This window comes from Manihot esculenta, chromosome 10 (assembly GCF_001659605.2).
Source record: "Manihot esculenta cultivar AM560-2 chromosome 10, M.esculenta_v8, whole genome shotgun sequence".
Taxonomy (NCBI): domain Eukaryota; kingdom Viridiplantae; phylum Streptophyta; class Magnoliopsida; order Malpighiales; family Euphorbiaceae; genus Manihot; species Manihot esculenta.
This window is the reverse complement of record NC_035170.2, coordinates 12,160,644-12,173,663: the sequence shown is the minus strand read 5'-3', so window position 1 is coordinate 12,173,663 and position 13,020 is coordinate 12,160,644. Positions and strand designations below refer to the sequence as shown.

General features: G+C 30.5%; 1 protein-coding gene across 4 annotated transcripts; it reads right to left on the bottom strand.

Moving 5' to 3' along the window:
* Positions 1-5,804: 5,804 nt before the first annotated feature.
* On the bottom strand, positions 5,805-9,607 carry LOC110624439 (probable inactive leucine-rich repeat receptor-like protein kinase At3g03770). Of its 4 annotated transcripts, none has more exons than XR_006352230.1 (7): positions 8,026-9,607; positions 7,805-7,935; positions 7,106-7,346; positions 6,721-6,923; positions 6,575-6,599; positions 6,290-6,416; positions 5,805-6,151 (listed from the first exon to the last, which is right to left on the bottom strand). XR_006352230.1 is itself a non-coding variant. In XM_021769580.2 (7 exons), the coding sequence occupies exons 1-7, from the start codon at positions 9,374-9,376 to the stop codon at positions 5,894-5,896; spliced, it is 2,370 nt and encodes a 789-aa protein (XP_021625272.1). In that variant the 5' UTR covers positions 9,377-9,606; the 3' UTR covers positions 5,805-5,893. The 4 variants fall into 4 exon arrangements, 2 of the variants coding, with proteins under 2 accessions (XP_021625272.1, XP_021625273.1); XR_006352231.1 differs by having other exon boundaries at positions 6,290-6,401; XM_021769580.2 differs by having other exon boundaries at positions 6,575-6,633; positions 8,026-9,606.
* Between the last annotated feature and the right edge of the window lie 3,413 nt (positions 9,608-13,020).

The window sequence follows — 13,020 nt, the reverse complement described above, 5'->3', positions numbered from 1 at the left end:
ACAGTTCAATAAACATATGACATATGAATGCGTCACAATACAAACAATTCACATCAAGATGAATTTGTCACTAGTAACCCTCTACAAATTCCAATAGTGCCCGACCCACAACGAGTGCTCATCAGGACTTTCTCTTAAACATATCATAACATGTTCATAATGTCAGGGGTATAGAATTGGCAGCCCTAGTCTTTCCATATCCTTCATAGCATATAACATACTCAAGAGCTAGTGGATCATCCAACATCCGTCCACATCAATAATAAATTATGCAATGTATCATGTTCGTGAAATTTAATGCAAACAAGCTACTTACATATACATAGCATTAGTGATGCATGAGCATGCTTAAAAGGTTTGATATCTTTAAAATATATAATTGGTTTGTTGTATATTTACATGGCATATTGTTGTTGCTAATAATTTGTCTTGACAAAGAGTTCCAATCCTTCAAGAGTTACAATTCTTTTCTTACCAACATTGCACCCACCACCTCCTTCATTGATACATCAGCATTTCTTGCATGCATTGTTATATCTGCAAATTAGAGATTCTCTTGTTTTTTATTTCTTCAATTTGTGGATTTTAATAAAATCAAGAGCCTAAAGAGCCTTGTAACACTTCTTATCCAGTTTATAATAAATTAAGTTAGGAATGCCACACAATAGCCAATATAGAAATTTAAGTGAGAAGATCTAATTCCATCTTTTTAGTAATACTTTTAATTATACTCATTTCGGAAAAATGTTTTTCATTACATATTAAAGACAGTTTTTAAGTTGAAATTAAAGTTCAAATAGAGAAAAAAATTCATATAAATAAAATTTTAAAAGTTGAATCAATTTGTCATATAAAATGTTGAATTTGATCTTTAAGAAAAAAAATTTTCTTTTAATTTGAATAGTCTGATCTACTATCTATAGAAATACTATTGATTTTTATTTATATTTAAGATTTATTTTAAATAAATTTAAATATATAACTTGTTACCTATTAAGCTTATTTTATTTAGAGTAATTATCATCGTGCCAATGCACTATGGCTTAACTAATTAAAATACTCCTATAGTTTTAAAACTGCATTAAATGCCCCTATATTTTTATTCTGTCAATCGAAAAGAATTTTTGTTAAATTGTACCTATTTCTCTCAGTAGTTCAAGGGAAAAAAACTAAAATAACTTCATTTATTTCTGCCCTAAAGAGAAACCTTCAAATCCCCACATTTAATCTAAATGCCTCATTTTTTTCTCGAGATTTCATAATTCCCAAAAGCTTCCATTTTTTCTCTCGCAAATTCTCATTCAAAAGTTTTCTTTTCTGTTTCGAATTCTAATTACAAACTTGGATCGAGTGTCATATTGCTCTTCTTTTGAGCGGTTTTAAGTGCAAGTTGTAGTGTATTCAGTGGACATCATTGTCGAATCGAGGAATATATTATTGAAAGATTATTAGCTTTTGTCTCTCTATTTATGGTCCAGCCGAAAGTTTTTGAAAAAAAGTAAAATTATTTGATTAGGTATAACTCAATTTTTTATTACCATGAAGATATTTAGTTATTTTTTGAAAAAATTATTTTTTAGTCCCTTAGGTATAGCATAATTAACGGATTTGTCCCTCTATTTTTAGAACCCAATATTTTTATCCCTGAGGTTTAATTCCGTCAAAATTAGAGGTCCCTTTGTCCAAAATGTCGTTAGTGACAGAAAAAATGATCAAACTACCCTTTCTAGAACCTAACACTTTAGTCTCTAAAAATTAATTCCTACAAATTTATAGGTCTCTCTCTTAAAGAATTGAAGAAAAAAATATATTTTCTTCCATAAGATATTACATAATTAACAGATTTATTCCTCTATTTTTTGAATTCAACACTTAAATCTCTTAAGTTTAATTTTGTCAAAATTCAAGGAAGAAAATCTCAAACTCAATCTCCATAAACAAATAAAAATTTCAATAAATTTAAGATTCAGATTTAGCAAAGATAATAAAAATTAAAATATATAAAATTTAAATTATTAAAAATAAAAAGTTAAAACTCAATAAGAATTGATTTTGTGATACCGCTCATTGTCGATCACTGCTCGTCATTTGAAAAATTCATTAAAATGTCTCAGACATTTTAAAAAGCTTATTAGTTAGTCTTTCTGTTAATTTTAGTCATTAAGTATTATAAAAAAATTTAAAATATCCTTGATATGGAGAGACTAATTAGTAAATTTTTTAATAATTTGAGGGACTAACTAATAATTTTTTCTAAATTATAGGGACTAAATAGTAAAATATTTAATGATAAAATTAATAGAGGAACTAACTACTAAAATTTTTAAAATGTCAGGGATATTTTAATATATTTTTCAAATTTGAGGGATTAAATAGTGAGTTTTTTCATATTACAGGGACTAAATAGCAATTTTTTCATTTTATTATTGATAAGGGTATTTTTTGGATTATATTTATTCTCTTTCTTTTGACCAAGTGAAAATTATTGACTTAACAAAAATTTTTGACGGAGAGACATTGGATTTTAATGGAATTAAATCTCAAGGACGAAAGTATTGAGTTTTAAAAATAGAGAAATAAGTTTATTAATTATGCTATACCTTAGGGACTAAAAAGTAATTCTTTTAATTTTTTTAATAATACTTGTACCTCCATTTTGTTAGGTATGTCTGTACTTTAAAATTTTTATACTTATAAATTTATACATATTTCAATGTGTGTATTTTTATAATTTTATTACATATTGATAATGGAATTTGCAGAAAGGTACAAGTTAAAAGTACAATATGAGGATTGGTTTGGTGAAATGATGAAAGTATTTTCTGATAAGTACTTGTATATTCGCTAATTATCTGATGTGTATAGCATGTTTGGATTAAAGTCTAAAGTTGTACAATTTGTGTGTGAAAATGAAAATTAAATAGAGGATGATTTGGACTTATAATTAATATTAGATATACACAAAGATAATCCAGTAGTGAAGATCAACATGTTTAAGAAGTTTGAAACCTTATTGTTAATATGTATGAAGAGAATATTAAGGGTATTAACTCTGGTATACATTCTGATGTTAACACTGGTATTCTGCCTAGTTTAACCTTTGTGGGGAATGCTAGAAGTGGCAAAAGCGTGGGAATGTACCTTTAAGAGGGAGTCACACTAGGCTAAATAAAGTGCAGAGTTTAGAGAGTTTAGAAAATTAGGATGCAGAACTTTCAACACTTGCACTATGTATATCTATAGTTGGATTCAATGAGTATTTAACTCCTAGAAATGATATTACTTTAACAAATGGTGAGGCTATTTATGAAGATCCATTAGGTGAAAATGATTGTGATAATAAAAGTAATGGTATGGGCATTATGAGAAGTGATGGAATGCATACCGGCAACAGTGAAAGAAACATTAGGGGCATGGGTGAAAAAGGTTATAGGGCAACAGTCTAAGAAGCAATAGGATCAATGGTGAAAGAGGGCTATAGGATCAGCGGTTAAAGAGGCAATAGGAGCAAGGAAGGAAGAGGCATTATAGGCATAGGTAAGTTTGGCATTTCAACCATTAGGGATAACGGTGAAGTAAATGAGGGATGTTCAAAAGATGAAAAATGAAGTTATGGTTAAGAGTGATGTGATGAAATTTTACACATTTACTCGTATAGTTTTGAAACCACATCTATCTATTTTGACTAATTTTTATTAGTTTTATTAGATTTTTATATTTAATTTTAGGATTTTTAGTTTTAGTCTATTACTTAATGTTTTCACCTCAGTGTCTTTATAGATCAAAATAAGTCAAGGAATGAATGAGACACTTTGGAAAGAAATCTGAGACAATTTGAAAGAAATTTGAAGAAACAGACAAAAATATGGGGTAGCCTCGTACTTTTTCTTTGCCCCATGTTTTTGCACTCTGTCTCGTATTTCTCTCCAGACAAAAAAATTTTAAGCCGAATCATGCAGTATAAAACACAGGATAGACCCGTATTTTCATGGTCTACTCCGTGTTTCGCTCTTTTCTACACGCTCTACTCCATGTTTTTTCTAGTAGTTTAAATCCTCTGTGTTTTCCACCAGGGCCACAAATTAGGAGGGTTAAGAGAGTATAAATACATAATAATTGTGAGACTAAATGACTTTTTGCCACTTTTGAACACATATACACGGTAAAAATAAAAAATAAAAATTCAAGAAGGAAGATTTGGAAGATTTAGAAGGAGAAATTCATCTAGAGTTTTTCTTTCTTCTATTATTCTTTTGATTTATTAATCACAATTATTTAAAGATGATTTTGAATAATTTCTCAATAGATTTTATTGTTGAATTCTTGAATATGAGCAACTAAATTTTTTTGCTAGGGGATTTAATGTAGTTTGGATTATTGATTTTTTTTTTTAATTTATTTGAATTGATTTTCTTTATCAATCTATTAGATTAATGCTTTTGAGTACCTATAGAATGCTTGAATGATTTTATGAGATTAATACTGGAAGGGAACGTTTAGGACTGAATTAGGGATTGAATATCATATGAATATTAATTGGATTGGAAATGAAGATTTGATCTATGGAGTCTTAGACAAAATAATCATAGTATTTGCAAAATTAATTAGAGAATTATTAGATTATTGGGAGATAGGTAATAATTTTTAATTAATTAATTTGGTCTTACTCGGGGGAGAAATGATAATTAAAATTGGATTATTAACCAAATAAATCAATTGAATCAGGTCAAATAAAATCAAAATACCCTAGTACTTAATATTAATTATTTCACGAACTGTTTTGTTGAGTGTTTAATTTTATTTTTTTATTTTATTTCAAGTTTACAATTATCTTCCACAATTGATGATAATTAGATTTACAAATATTTTATCACTTAATTTATAGTCTTATTCTACTCCTTTTTTATTATTTAAGACAATTCCATACACTTGTAGATATCGCATAGCATACGGTCTGTTAGAGAGAGAGGAGAGTGATTCTGAGCTATCTTTTCCAGGAATTATGCAATTAAAATAGGGGTATGAGCTAATTAAAAAGAAATCTAATACTAAGAGACTAATTGTATCTTGTGGAAGTGATAGATGTCTTTGGAGGTTGTATGCCTCTATTTTACTAGACCAAATGATTTTTATGATAAAAAGTTTACAATATGAGTATCATTCTATTAAAATGCTTTTATATTTTATAAACTTAAATTTTTTAGTCCATTTATAAAAAAAAAAAAACGTTAATTAACTTTCAAAAGAACTAAATAAGATGAATATTTAATATTTAAAATTATAGATACTAAATAATAAGTATAAATAAAGTTAAATAGATTAAATAATAAAAATATTCAAAAAAATGTTATTAAATCTTTTAAAAAAAACATTTTGCGAATAAATATAAATTAATGAATTTTTTAAATTAAGAGAACTAATAATAATTTATTCTTTTATTTATTTAAGGTTATGGAAAATCTATCTAAAATATATCTAGATAATTTCAAAATTTTCAGAGAAACCATAACCCTAGCCCATACCTCCTTTGCTATTTACATTTGATTCTTAATACTTGTTTAGTATCTTAATGATGTAATTTTTTTAATTCAAACGAAAAATCAGGCAATTTCTCCTGTATTTTTAACATTCTCGACTTATAAACAATTCCAAAACACTCTATAATCCCCTAACCTTAACTCCACAAACTTGTTTCAATTTCTCAACAAAATCATCAAAATGCCTCCCCTTTTCACAACCTATAACTTTTTTTTTAATATTCTCTCTCCATTTCGACGTTTTCATTCCTAAACAACACTTTCTGCTTCGAGTGACCATAAAACTTTAATTAGCAAGTAGAAGAGATATGAATATATCAACATCAAATTCATGAAACTTATTATGAACTAGATTGTTAAACTTGGGAACATGAGATGTCTGAATCTTGAGTGTTGTGGGAGTGATCTCCCTTCCAAGTTTCCTGAACTTGAGCTGCAAAATGTAACTTCCACTGAACATCCTCAACCGATGGCCTATCAGATTGCTTGTCTACCAGACATCTAACACATAACTCCATCATTATCTTTAATGATTCGTCTGAACATTCCTTGCCAACTGCTGGATCTACAATGCTCCTTCGAGCTTTTTCATCAACTCCTATGCTTACTTGGAGCTGGGTAAGAACCAAAAGCAAATTTATAGCCTTAGATCCGTAGTATGCTGTTGGGGACTTTTTTTCTTTGCTTGAAAGAGAATTTTGAGAAACGAAAGCCTAATGCATAGTTAAAAACGGAGAAGAAAGAACACTTACTAAATCTTTTGTTACAGCTACTTCATCCAGGGACATGAGTGGTCTCCCAACAATGATTTCAGCTAAGATTACTCCCAAGTCATACACATCTTTATCACCATCATCATTTTCCCTGCATTCAGTGGAGCTGTTGAAGCTTCAATTTCTCAATTAAGACCTCAAATGATAAGCACCCACATATATTTAAACTGCACAGACCAGCTCTAGGCTTTTGAAGTTTATGTTCATATCCTACTCAGAGCCACAAAGAAATGGACAATGCATGAACCAATTAATCTATCGCACCTTGTTGAAATGCTTTGTTTTGGTCCTGGAGATGAAAGTATAGCACCCACCTTAAAGGACTAAGAAAAAAGAAGCTCAAATTATTAGGCTGTGGAAAGAAAATTCAGACTGAGACTACAGGTTCCTTTTTTTTTTCATGATCTTACCATTCCTTTACTATCTGCTAATAGTGGCAGGTTATAACTACTGATTTTTGCATTAAGATCATAATCCAATAGAACATCTGTTATCTTCAGATTGTTAGAGTATACACCAGGGACAACCCCTGTATGCAGGAACTGAATACCCTTTGTTACTCCAATAGCAGCTCCTATTCTTTGTTTCCAAGTCATCTTTTTCCCTGAAAGCCCTGCCACATAATGATCTAAGAATTATTATGAAACACAAAAGAAATTATTATATTTTTCTATTTTCTATTTTCTTACAGGAGGAGGGTGCCTAGACTAGACGCTTACAATTCTCTCATTGAGGTTGTCCCTTAGGAACCTGGGATCCTAACAACACAGGTTCTAAAGAAGAAAATCACTTTACCAGAGGTGTAGCCTCTTAGTGTCCCATTTGGAACAAACTCGAAAATCAGAAAGATTCTGTTGATGCTTGAATCATCTGAACAGCAATCAAAGCAGTGTCCAAGAGCACTGACCAAATTGCTATGCCTGAGTTTCGAGATCAACTCAATGTGATGAGTAATGGTCTGTTGGCAGTGCTTTTTCTTCACTATCAAGCTTCTAATAGCTACAAAATTTCCATCCCGAAGCTTTCCCCTGTAAATCTGGCATCACAGTAAGAAAATCAGTTATTCAGAAATGATAGAAAAGAAAATGTGACAGGTAAACTTCATATGGGCTAATACATAATTCATACACAAAACTGTATCGGGAGAATTATATCAAGTTTATAGATTGTTAGAAAATTTATTAGTTCATCTCTATTTTGAAATTGCGCAATTAAAACCTCCTTATATTTTGTAAAATCAAACTATTTAGTCCTTCTATCAAATAATCTATTAGTTAGATTAAATAATATGAATATTTAAAATTATAAGAACTAAATAATATGTATAACTAAAATTACAAGGACTAAACAATATAAATATTCAAGATGGCTAATGGTTTTTTAACAGAACGACTAAAGAGTTGAATTTTATAAAATACAAAAATGTTTGAATTGAATGATTTTGAAATAGGGAATAGATAGTAGTTTATCCAACTTTACATTGGGAACTCATACCTTACGATGTGAACCATTACCCAGTAAATTTGAGTCATCAAAATTATTTGTTGCCTCCTTAAGTTCCTCCAAAGCAAAGGCACGGTAAGCAGGAAGGCTAGCTCCCAGTTTCATTGTTTGTGATATGTATCCTGAAAATGGAGAATATTAAAATTGCAGAGAGATCTGAAAATGACTGCAAGTACTTCTAAGCCTCTGGAACGAAGAAATCTGGAACTTACTTGCATCTGAAATCAGCTTTAATGTGTTTACAGTTGACACATTCTCCAGAATTAGCTTTGCTTTAGGTTTTTTCACAATATGCCTAAGACTATGTCCTCTTCCGACAACCAAGAAAACCAGACCCACAATTGTAATTCCTCCAATAGTCCCTCCTATAATGCTCGATGCAAGAACTGATTTACCATAAGGCATCCTGTGCTTCTCCTCATCATGAGGCTGCACAGCTAGTGCTTCATTGTGGCAGAAATTAGAGGGATGTTGCTTTTGCTCTCCGTAGGACAAACAATTACTAGCATACATAACCACCCTGGACTTGGAGCTAGATTTAAGACAGGTAGGCAAGTCTCCACTCAAAAGATTTGAGGATAAATCTACAGTTGAAAGATCCGAATTGCAGGAGATATTTTCAAAGAGCATTCCTGTGAATTTGTTCAGTGAAATATTGATGTAATTTATAGAAGGGAGGGACAATAATAATGGAACGAAAGGTCCTACAAATCCATTCATGGAAATGTCAAGCCTTTGAAGTTGATAGTAGGAGACCAACTCAGAAGGGATGCCAAATTGGAAGCTATTGTTTCTGAGGATTATAGTCAGTAACCTGTTGTTCAGATTTGGAAAATGAGGTCCAAAATAATTGTCCTGTAAATCCACAACTTGAAGGTTTGTCAAGCTATGAAAATCAGGCACTTCTCCTGACAAATTATTCTTTGAAACCGATAAAATTCGAAGATTTTCCATGCTAGTCATAGAATTTGGCAGAGAACCACTAAATGAATTGTTCTTCAAGCTCAACACAGCCAAAAGAGAAAGTGAACTCAACCAACCTGGAACTTGACCAGTAAAGCTGTTATGATCTAACACAAGTGTTTGGAGGCTCATCAGAGAAGAAAGCTGCTCTGGTATGGCTCCACTGAAGTGGTTTGAACTTACATTAAGTATTTCCAGTGAAGATAAGTGACCAATAGTTGCCGGCAGCGGCCCCCATAAGCCGAGAGACACCAGAGACAGGACCTTTAAGCTTGATAAATTAACAAGAGAAGCAAAGAAAGCGTCAGTGGAGAAATTTTGAGGCAGAGGAGGGAACCCATTGTTTCCGACAATGTGAAGCTGGGTTATGTTATCTTCATAGCAAACCAGAGTTAGAGATGGAGTTGGTTCGATATTGCAGAAATCTTTGTTGGTATTAGAGCTGCTGTTGCTAACAAGTAAAGGGTAGTTAAGCAGCTGCTGGATTAGCACAAAGGAATCAGATTGGGAGGGCTGTAGCTGCTGGCTTGAGTGATGAACAAAACTAAGAAAAAACAGCAAGAAGAGAAGATAATAAGGATGTAGCACTGGGTTTTCCATCGAAACTGCGTCTAAGATAATGTTTATTGGATGACTAGATTCAAAGCGTTTAAAGAGGCTTTCACCATATGACACTGGGAAATATTGAAAAATCTCTCTCGAATATTCTGGGAAAACCCTTTTTTTTTTTATGGGAAAACCTTTTTTTCTGGGAAAGGCTCAGTTCAATAATGCTGGATCCACTATTTGATTACCAGATGAACCATCATCCTGCCCTCTTGCAGGACATGCAGAATAGCCTTTTGGATGAATATCTAAAATTTTTACTGTTGCACTGTCTGGTCAACATCAGGATATATTCTTAAAAAAAAAATCAGGATATATTTGTTACCGAGAAAACGAGAAATATTAAAGAAGAGCAGTTTTTTAAGATGTTTTCCACATTTTCTTCTCTAAATAAAAAATAATAACTCTTTACAGCAAAAAAATATATTATAAAATAATTGTTTTTCAGAATATATAAAATTAATTATATTATTATAAAATAGATCTAAAAATTAAAATAATCAAGTTTAAATAAACTTTTCATTATTTATTTTTAATTATCAAAACTATAATTTTTTTTAAAATTATTTTACTTCCTTCATTTTAACATAATTAATAAATTAATCTCTTTATTTTTAAAATAAAATACTTAAATTTTTAAATTTTTAATTCATTTAACCATCATTCTTTTCGTCCACTTTTTAAAAAAATTACAGTTATTTTTAATAAAAATATCTATTTTATCTGTAAATTATAAAATTTTAAAATTATATAGTCAATAAATAAATATTTTCACCGAATTTAGATTCAACAATAAATAAAAAATGATTGTGAGGAGCAAATTATTTAATGATAAATTCATAAAATTCAAATTGATTACATCTAGATTCATAAAATTCATATGGATATACAGTATCAATAGAGTTTATGAAAAGATGGATTTGTTGTTTGAGTTTCCAATAATAAATTTGCAACTCACAAAAATCCAAATCGCAAGGTACTAAAGGATGACTGAAGTCTGGATGATGGCATGGTAGAGATTGACTGAAGCATGGTTGATGGCAGCGATAAAGGATGATTGCATACTAATGGAGGATGATTGTAAAGAAAAGAAAGAAATAGTTGAGAGAACTAAAGAGGAGAGAAATAAGAAATTACAGATAAAGCGACGTTTTTTATGATATAATAATAAATAATATTTCCCCTCTTATTTTTCTTCCTACTTCAAATTTTGTCAAACATATTTTTAAGCTCCAATCCTTTTGCGTGATAATCACATGAAATTGCTTGCCTCGCTTTGTGCATTTCCCAAGGCGAGGCAGAATTTGCAATAAAACAAAGTGGCAAGTTAAAAAGTTGTCTCTTGCTTTCTGCATTTCCCAATGCTTCTTCAATCCTTTCTTGTGAACGGCTAGTTCCCAACTCGTCTTGAAACTCGGTTCAGTACATTGAATATAAAATTTTTTATTTTATTTTATTTACAGAATAAATATAATAATTATCAAATTAAATATTTACAACATAGAATTAATGACAATGTAAATTTATATGTATGAGTATTTTATTTAACAATTACTAAATTCATCTTTAGTTGATATTATTACTAAAAAAACTAAAATTATAAATAAAATTGGGATTATTACTAAAAAAAATTATTATTAATAAAAATAATGAATATTATTAATAAAAATAATTTTTTAATCATTCTTATAATTTTTAATATTGTTATATTTTTTTATATATTAATATTAGTTATTATTAATTTTATGATTGTGATTAATTTGTCTCATAAATCTGGTTTGATTTAAAATTTAATTTTCTCTCAAATTCGATTTGATTAATTTTTCTATCAAATTCTCTCAAATCGGCACTTTAAAATTCATCTCAAATTCGGTGGTGGGTCATTTCTTATAGATGGGATTAAATCAAAGCGACAACTTTTGACCATGGACTCTAAGCTTTGAGAGTAATAATTGTCTCAGTCAACCATTTTTGCAGATAAAAAACTACATAAGTCTACATTTATGCATAGTTCGAATTAATGTCCAGCCTTTTAAGAATTAGAATTAAATTTTTGGTTCTTTACTTTTAGGATACAAACTTAAAATTAAAGTTGGGTTCATCTTTTAGTTTTTGTTCGGTTCTAAATAATTTTATTATTTTTTCTATTTCAATTTTATAATTTATTATCGATTCAAATTTTAATTATAAATATAAAAATTATACATTTTTATATTTATAATGTTAAAAAGAAATTAAATTTTAATATAAAAAATAATATTAATATTGATGTTACTAAAACAAGACTATACTGCAAGTTCGTCAATCTGTAAAAAAAGAAAAAAAAAAAGCGAGATGATGGATGAATATGATAGCCACTCCGACGCTCAAGTCAGTAAGCTGAAAAAGGGTGAGTGCAGTGAGATGGTTTGAACTCAAGAGTAGTTGTGTCAGAAAAGTATATCTTAATTTCTGTATTCATCAACTTCTATATTGTAAAAGAATGTAGCGTTAGTTATCACATTTTCTGAAAATCATACTAGCACCGGTTAGTGGATATATCATCCCACAATTATAAGTATAATGGGGATTTATTGGATTGTGTTCTCTAACAGTAACTTTCCATAGAGTCTCGCCTTATAGTTGATGGATCGAGTTTTGACGAAGAGCTAAGACCCATAGTGTCCGGGTATTCTTTTCCACCAGTGGGACCAAGTATCATCTAATTAGACATTTACTACGTTGCTCTATCTGAGAGTGTCAGCTCATGGCCTACTTTGAGTGATTATTGTGTTATATCAGAAGTTCCCCACTGATATTTGATTCTTCATATTCGAACTTGACAATTGTCTTCACGATTTGGAGCACTTGGCTTGTTTAGATTGGTTTTCCATGCTCGCCCATAAATGATGATTACCTTTGAGCCACATTCAAAATCTGCCGTCAAAACTGCCATATAAGAATCCTTATTCTCCTCTAAATATCATGTTTGCTCACAACTAACATCTTTGCTTTAGAAAAGACTCGATCATTCATCTTTTTTTGTTCACACTTCCTTGCTTCAAGGTAATTCATGTTTCGTTCACGTTTTAAAATGAATAAGAATACTTTCTCTTCTTTTTTCTCTTCTTCCGATGAAAGTTTTACCTCAAGCTCCTCCTTCAACGGCCCCATTCGTGCTTTGACTCCTATCGTTCCACTAAGCGCGGTTCATGAGAATGAAAGCATCCTGATTGATGACATCTCTTTTGTACTAACTGAAAAGGACGTAGACCATTTATACGATCAATACCACATCTCTCGAGAAACCTTCCGTGTCTTTGCTCCATCTCCGAGTGTTCACGTGGATGACTAGATCCTTGTGGAGGATACTATCATGGTCTATGAAGAGAAGCTGAAGGTGGGTCTTCGATTTTTCATGGAGCCATTTTTCACCGAGGTCCTCTGATTTCATAAGCTGTTAGTCACCTAGCTGTATTCTAATAGCTGGAGGATTCTGGTGGCTTTCCGATTCATTTGTTTTAACAATAATATAGAGCCAAGCATTAAACTTTTCTCCCAACTGTACCAGCTGGGTACACGAAAGAATGAGGAGTTCTAGTTCTTCAGTGGGAGAAAACATCAGACAATCTTCGATCGGATCCCCTCATTTTTGAAAT

Coding starts and splice junctions, on each gene's coding strand:
- LOC110624439 (XM_021769580.2), bottom strand. CDS start 9,376: ATGGAAAACCCAGTGCTACATCCTTATTATCTTCTCTTCTTGCTGTTT. Junction 7,347..7,804: donor GTAATGGTTCACATCGTAAG/GTATGAGTTCCC, acceptor CTGTGATGCCAG/ATTTACAGGGGAAAGCTTCG. Junction 6,417..6,574: donor AAACAAAGCATTTCAACAAG/GTGCGATAGATT, acceptor AAGCTTCAACAG/CTCCACTGAATGCAGGGAAA.